Genomic DNA, 8,336 nt, shown 5'->3' with positions numbered 1-8,336 from the left:
GCATTGGCAGGCATATTCTTTACCACTGAGCCATCTGGAAAGCCCATTAATGACTTCAATACATATTTAATCTCACATTCATTATTATACAAAGTTCCTTTATCATCCAACCTCCACTGCCTTCCTTAGCCCTGAAATGGTTGTGGTGGTCTGTGCCATGCTTTGTATATTGGTTATCTATTGCTTGTCTTAATTAACTTTTTGTTTGTTTGGATAGAGCCCTCCTTCTGAGTAGGTCCTTCGGCATTAGTAACTTTCCCAGTTAGTACTTTCTAAAATACTTTCTCTCACACAGTACTGTCAAAGAGCTCTGCATTAATCTGTTCTAAGCCTATGCTGATGATTTAAATCCTTAACAAAACTGTCACCAGAGGGACTGGGTGCCCTTCTTGTAAGTAGGTAACCTACTGTGCTTAAAAAGGTAAAATGTTCCATTTAGAAATGTCTCTGAAGGTTAGCTGGAGGAAAAAAAAGAATTTCTACTTGAATAAACAAACATTTTGAGTAACAACTTCTAAGCTATTCAGGTTTCCCTTATTGTACAATAAAGTGGTTGTTGTTTTTTTTTCAGTTGGGCTGATATGAAATATGATTAAGTCCTTAAAATGTATTGAATGTTATTTTAGCAACCCATATAATTTATAAAATACAAATACATCTCTAAGAAGTCTAATGTTAAGGTTGCAGGGAAAATAAGTCTCCTATAGAAAAATGACAGAGCAATAGTCATTTAAAAAAACTGATCAACTTTGACCCAGTTTCCTCTACTTCCAAGAATTTGTCCCAATGAAATCATTCAAGAGAAATTGTTCTGTGAAGATGCCTATGGCAACATTATTTAAACGCCACCTCCAAATCTAATGATTACTTAGTTCACTAACACAAAATGCACTGTATTGTCATCAATAAGTTATAAACATCATATAGAGAAGCAAAAAAGACAAGTGAAAGAGAATTTTTAAGAGTTTCTATGCTATAACTGCAAGTACAGGAAATGTGTCTGTACACAGGTTAGAAAGAGAAGTTGCAAACATAAAATCCATTGTTTTAGCTCATGGTAATGTTAAGAGTGCCTGCTCTTTCTACCAAGTCCTTTACTATCATCTCACAATCTTTCCTTTGTGTTTAAATAAACTTACGTGAACATACCTTTGGGGAGAAACGGAAGACTGCTTTAAGACTAGAGTCTTATTTCAAAGAGCTGAATAAAACTGTAAGCTAAACAGGATATAAAATGGTGCAGCTACTATGGAAAAACATATGACCATTCCTCAAACAATACAGAATTATCATACATCCGGTAAGTCCACTTCTGAGTAGGTACCCCAAAGATATCTATATACTCACATTCATAGCACCACTGTTCACAACACCTTGGAGGTGGAAGCAAACCAAATATCCATCGATGAATAAACAGGTAAACAAAATGTGCGATATACATATAGAATGGGGCATTATGTAGCCTTTAAAGGAAGGAAATTCTGACATAGGCTATAACATAGATGAATATGGAGGACATTATGCTAAGTGAAATAAACCAGCCACAAATTCTGCCCCATTTCAATATGAGGCACGTGTATTAGTTAAATCCCTAGAGTCAAAGTAGAATGGTGGTTGCCAGCTGCTGAAGGCAAGGAGGAACGAGGGGTTATTATATAACAGAGTTTCAGTTTGGGAAGATGAAAAAAATTCTAGAAATGAGTGGTGGTGATGGTTGTGCAACAATGTGAATGTACTTAGTAACACCGAACTACACACCTGAGGGTTAAAATCATAGATTTTATGCTATGTATGTTTTACCACCTTTAGTTTTTTTAATCAGTTTTATCTGAGGCCCCACAGCATGCAGGGGAGAGGGCAGGGACAAATTCTGGAAAAAAATTAGTAACAAAAAGCATCTGTAAAAGTCATTTATGTAGACAATGAACATACCTGACTACACCCGTTTTAGAACTGTGGTCTTCAAAGGACCATCTAGGACCAGCTAACTCTGCTCTGGTTTTCTGCTTGTCTTATGCCTTCAGTAATCCTAGGTAGCTACCGAGGTCCCATATTTAGATAGAAGCTGAGGGGGAGAAGAAAGAGAGCTCAAAGGCAAGAACGGAACTTCCCAGGGCCCCACCAACGAGCAGACTTCAAAGGCCAGATGAATTCAGCCGACTGACTAAAAGGCCACTAGTCAAGCTGTGACCTCACCGACCTGTCAAAAGCAAGATCCCCAAAGTAAGCAGAGTGGTTTCACCCTCCAGGTGGTGGCAAAGCCCATTCTTCGACATATATTTTAACTCACAGGCAACTCCCTGAAGCCCTTCTCTGCAAAAGAACTCCAAAAGCTGAGTTTCCTGAGGGGAGGGGAGAGAAAAGAGAGAGGAGGGGAGGAGCAGGGAGTGGGAAGGAGAGGGGAGGGCAGGGGAGAAGCAGCTGGCACTTGGAGGGGGAAAGAGGGTCTGCTTTTCCCCTTTTCCACTGTCTCAAGAGTCATTTCAAAGACTACAACTGTCATTGACTACAATTGTGATAGTGACATTCCAGAAACATTTCAACATGAAAAGCTTTGTCTGGTCTCTATTTTTTCTTTCTCCCTCTCCCTCTGGGGTCAGGTGGAAGTGTGGGGCGAAGGGTGCTGCCCCTTTAAAATTATCTAGAAAACATTCTCTGAAAATTAATTGCACCTGGCATAGAGAGCCTGGTGTAGAAATCAACTGCTAGCCTCAAACATACTGAGGGCACAACAGCTTTAGACAAACCCCTTTTCTGATCCAGACACCTGGACAACTTGGTCTTCCACCTTATTGTCGTCTCCAATAAAACAACTGACGTGTGAATGCCCCTATCTGCATAACCATGACGTCTGAAAGTGTTTTTCCCCTAGAAAATACTATGTAGAAACATGATTCTACCTTTCTCACTACCAGGTAAATGGTGCTACTGCTGCTGCTGCTGAGTCGCTTCAGTTGTGTCTGACTCTGTGCGACCCCAGAGATGGCAGCCCACCAGGCTCCCCCATCCCTGGGATTCTCCAGGCAAGAACACTGGAGTGGGTTGCCATTTCCTTCTCCAGTGCATGAAAGTGAAAAGTGAAAGTGAAGTTGTTCAGTCGTGTCCAACTCAGTGACCCCATGGACTTCAGCCTTCCAGGCTCCTCCATCCATGGAATTTTCCAGGCAAGAGTATTGGAGTGGGTCACCATTGCCTTCTCCGGTAAATGGTGAAACAGTTTCATATATTCACACAGTGCATTTTCAGAAGGATGAATAAACTTAAACAGGGCTAAACAAATATTTAGAAAAACAGCGTGAGGTTGTTTCCAGCTGAAGGAAATGAAGAACTAAAAGCCTCTCTTCTGGTTTCTTTTTCCTCTGAAAAGTTCCATTCAGCAACATATTCCTGAGGTTGAAAATGTATAACTGGTTTTCACACCAAAATCACGGTGGCTCAGACACAGGAGCTGAGAGGAATTTAAGCTATATGAGCTGAGATTTCTAGAATGTATAGCCTCAGAATTTTCCATTTGTAGTTGCATTACATTTTTCTAAAACATTTCTCTACATGAAATACATATACAGAGAACGAGAGAATTTTTTAAAGCCAAGTTTTTGTTTGTCTTTTTTAATAAGTGCTAGGTTTTTGAAGAAAGAAGCTCTAGAGTCTTTAGTCTTCAGTCTGTTGTTGGTCAAGACAGATCCTGATTTGACTCGCACCTTCCTCTGAATTCACAAAATGTTTTTGTGGCAAAATTTCTCTGCACACAGGCAGCGGCCCTCCTGTCATCCTAGGATCAGCCAGACCTCAGCAGGTTCAGCAACAGCCATCTGGGACTCAGAGGTTAGTGGCCCTAAAGAGTCATGCTTCTCAATCCCCGGGCTGTAAATGAGTTGACCTAAATAATGCTGTTGCAATTAGAGCACAAACCAAAGCTATGGGTTGCTTTCCTCTGGAATAGCCCCTTTCCACAAAGAATCATTTGTACCAAGAAAAAGTATTCTATTAGGAGATTCCAGAACCTCATGGAAACTTCAAGAGGCAACAAAGCAAATGGGGAAAATACAAAATGCTCTAAAGGAAGACAGCGTCCAAAAAATCTCACTTCCTTCACGTGTCACAATATCATGGTACAAGTGGGAACATTTTTAGGGTTGCCCTGAGCCCTGTATGACATTGAGGGAGAACAGAACAGGTCACCCCAGAAAGTGCCTCTTTGGCATAAAGATCATTGTGAGCTGATTATGTGAGGGGAATCACTGACTGAAACCGCCCACCCTGCTCAGGCAATCACAGAAACCACCTGCATGAGTTATTTTATAACAGGAGATCCTGGTAAGGAACACGGAACTAACAGGTCACCACCAACCAGAAGAATTCGGGTCAAAAGGTTGGAAGGTGACAGGAGATGCGAGTCCATATGTCGTCCCAGAATCCTCCTCGCTGGAATCCATCTTGACTGAGCGACGTGTCAGCCACTGGGAAGGACCTTGAGTCAGAAAGATCGGCCAGAGACAGCCCGGAAACTAATCACATCACCACAAAACCCAAGACAGTGAGCCGCACGGCAGAAGAGTCCTCTTGGGCTCCCTTACCCTGCTGCTCTCCACCCAGGTGGCCCTTCTCAACAAAATCTCTTGCTTTGTCAGCGTGTCTCTTTGGACAATTCACTTCTGAGTGTTAGACAACCGTCCAACTCTCGGGACCTGGAAGGGGTCCCCTTTCTTGCAACAATTATTTTGGAGAAACAATAGACAGGAGAAGCTCTGAAAAAAAGAGTAGAAACTTACTCTTCTGTAAGATAAACTTCCATTTAAATCTCCATCTGTAAATACATCTCCTTCTCTGTACCAGGATGAGAAGCATGATTCCAAATCACCAAAACTTGTATCAATGGCGCTGGCTTAAAACTGCTGTCAAACCTCATCCTTGTTTACGGTGCCTTTCCTGGTAACTTCCCATAACTAGCTTCCTCACACACACACACACACACACACACACACACACACATACCTGGTAACTTCCCATAACTGGCTTCCTGACCAACACACACACACAACACACACACACAGGCTTCCTGACCACCACCACCACCACCACCACCACACACACACACACACACACCTCGTAACTTCCCATAACTGGCTTCCTGACCAACACACACGCACACACACACAAACACAGGCTTCCTGACCACCACCACCACCACACACACACACACACACACACTTGGTAACTTCCCATAACTGGCTTCCTGACCAACACACACACACACACACACACAAACACAGGCTTCCTGACCACCACCACCACCACCACACACACACACACACACACACACACACACACACACTTGGTAACTTCCCATAACTGGCTTCCTGACCAACATGCACACACACACACACACACACACACACACACACACAGGCTTCCTGACCACCACCACCACACACACGCACACACACACACACACACATACACACACGCGCGTGCTTCCTGACCACCACCACCCCCTCTCACTCACACACACACCTTTCTTTTGCCCTTAGCTAAAGATGGTATTAAGACAATGTCTGGAGCCATCTCAAAGAGTTAATCGTTTTTCTGGATATTTCCTGTATGTACATGAGGTATACATGTTAATAAACGTCTGTTGTTTCTCTTGTTATCCGTCATTTGTTAAGTAGGGTCTCAGCTGAGAACTCAGGAGAATAGAGGGAAAATGGTTTTTCTTCATCTACAATAGCATGGGAATGGCACCTAGAGAATTTAGCTCTCTTAAAAGACGAGCCAGTCTGTCAGAGGCATGTAAGTACCCACCAACAAAATGCTTTAAAATTCTATATATAGGTCAGCCATTTCTCCTCTTTCTTGGTCTAAAAGCATCAGAACAATTACTAATGAAATATCATATACTACATAAAATATGACAGAAAATTAGTAATTTTTAGTGACAGGAAAGAACTTCTATATTTCCCCCCACCAAGATAAGCAACTTCTCTTTTAAAAAACAATTTTCATGTGGAGAAAATATTAGACACTGAAACATTTCAAGAAAAGATTCTGGCATGACTACTGGTGCGGGAAGTTAATTCCATGGTTGGATTACAGACTGACATAGCAACTCAGTTCTACGAACCCAAAGCAAAAAAGAGAATTCCACTTCACTTAATTCATTTATCAACCCTTCCATTACTTTCTTTTAATTCAAACATCCAAAGACGAAGAAAGGTTTCCATACTTTAATTTTTTAACATAATATACAGAACCACAATACTATTTAAATTTCAAATTATAGGAGATCACATTTAAATATGCTTGGATTTGACAAGCTGCTGTGACAATACTGAGAAATTTCATAAGAAGGGTATTTAGAATTTGTAAGATAATCAAATATCATTTTACTACATGGGCCAATGCATTAATAGTAACTTCTTTAAAAAGGCAATCTTTGGGACTTCAAATTATTATAAAACAATACCAAGATTATATATAGATATGCTTTCTGAATTTCTCAAACTCATTTCATTTCGAAGGCTGAAGGTAAATGTTACACATTAGGACATTCAGGAAATCATTTCTCCTTTGCACTTACCTGTAAAAATCAAAACCTAAACCATACTTTCCTAAAGACACGACTATTTCTAGACTACATTAGTGTGATCAGAAAGACTACTAGAACTAACATCACTTTTATATTAACAATATTCACCACATCACTTCTTTCCTAAAAGGACAAAAAACTGGGGAGTTTAGATTTCCCTTGTTGGACTTATAATAATCTCATACTTTCTGGCTTTAATAAACTTCAACTCTTTTTTCCAGTGAGAACTAGCTATACAGCACAGTGCCACATAACAATTATTCCAGTGAGATGTACATTAAGAGTCACAATATGATCAACACAACAGTGCCTTACAAAGTTTTTCTGCAGGTAAAAATGCTAAGAAAGGCCACAGTAGACAGTGCCAGACACTGTGAAAACCAGTAGATTACAGCTACCACTGAGGTTCAGAGGAGACCACAAGTTTCAGATTTGTTTCAGCAATGGAAAAAGAAAAACATTTAGAGAAACATAAAAATATATAATTCCACTGTCAATAATGTAATTTTTCAGGTACTGTTTCCTTAAACAGGCAAATGAGCTTAACTTAGAGGAAATGTACAAGATCAGCATAGGAAAGATGTTCCTTGTTTTCTCATCAAAGGAATGCGCTGGGATTAGCACGAGGGTCTTTCTGGTTCCTGTATCTGTAGGTCAGCCAAACACCCAGGATCTATAACGGGAAGGAAGAAAGAAGAAAGAGAAAGTAACAGTTGTGCGTGTTTACTCAGTTGATCCATAAAATAATCTGAACTCTCTGAAGCACTTGGTATTGTGTGTTCAAAGAGGAAGAGATTTCTTTTTAAAATGTAGTAAGTAACCCAAATTAGATGCCCTAAGAAAAACCGAACATTAGGGCAGGCCTACTAATGACGCTCGTCCACACCATAATCCTCAGAACCTGTGAACATGTTCTCTTACACCGTAATAGGGACACTGCAGACGGGACTGCGTTAAAGCTCGTGAGATAAAGAGATCACAAGAGTGAACTCTGTGATGTAATCACAAGGGCCCTTGAAAGAGGGAAGCAGGAAGGACAAAAACCAGAGATAGAGCTCAAAGGCAATGTGACAACAGAGGCATTAGCAAGGAGAGTCAGAAGAGGCCATGCTGCTAGCTTTGAAGACGGAAAAATGTCAAGTTGGAATCGAGCCAAGGAGCGCAGGCAGCCTCTAGAAGGCAGAAAAGGCAAGGAAACAGGTCTCTCCTAGAGCTTCCAGAAACAGTCTCCAGTTTAAGCTCCTGACCTCCAGAGGTTTAAGATGGTAAATCTGTGTTGCTTTAAGCTACTACAAGTGTGATTACTTATTAGAGCGCAAAAGGAAACAAATACAAACACTAACTTGTCTTAACAGCTAATATATTGTATGTTTTCCTAATTCAAACAGAGTTCAGTGAAAATTAAGCAATAACAAAAACCCTGCAATAAATACATTTTCCAATACAGATCATAAAAAATGTAATTCCTACCTCTCCAAAGGTGGAGGGATGTATACTTTCAGAAAAGTAATTAAATAGTGATTGTCACATTTCCCACACTATGTTCACTAATGAGATAACCAATAGAACCTATTATTTTTTAAATTAAGAAATGTGTTCATTCTGGTGGTCCTGCTACCTCAAAGCTGATTTATTTAAAATACTCAAAAATTCTTAGACAAAATTTAATGGGACAAAATGAAATTCAAATTATATTTCCATATTTCAGACCTAGGCCAACTTTTAATCTAAATTTTGTTCGTTCGACTTC

The 8,336-nt window shown here is 40.3% G+C and overlaps 1 protein-coding gene across 2 annotated transcripts in view; it reads right to left on the bottom strand.

Annotated features, from left to right (window-relative positions):
- Positions 1 to 6,154: 6,154 nt before the first annotated feature.
- The window catches only part of TSPAN13 (tetraspanin 13), a 38,495-nt gene continuing 36,313 nt past the window's right edge, over positions 6,155 to 8,336 (bottom strand). For both annotated transcript variants that reach the window (XM_061413630.1, XM_061413631.1), the window contains exon 6: positions 6,155 to 7,259. In XM_061413630.1, the coding sequence (XP_061269614.1) occupies positions 7,185 to 7,259 (75 nt within the window). In that variant the 3' untranslated portion in view covers positions 6,155 to 7,184. The remainder of the gene's footprint in view (positions 7,260 to 8,336) is intronic.

The sequence above is a fragment of the Bos javanicus genome, chromosome 4 (genome assembly GCF_032452875.1).
Source record: "Bos javanicus breed banteng chromosome 4, ARS-OSU_banteng_1.0, whole genome shotgun sequence".
Taxonomy (NCBI): Eukaryota; Metazoa; Chordata; class Mammalia; order Artiodactyla; family Bovidae; genus Bos; species Bos javanicus.
This window is presented reverse-complemented; position numbering and strand designations above follow the sequence as displayed.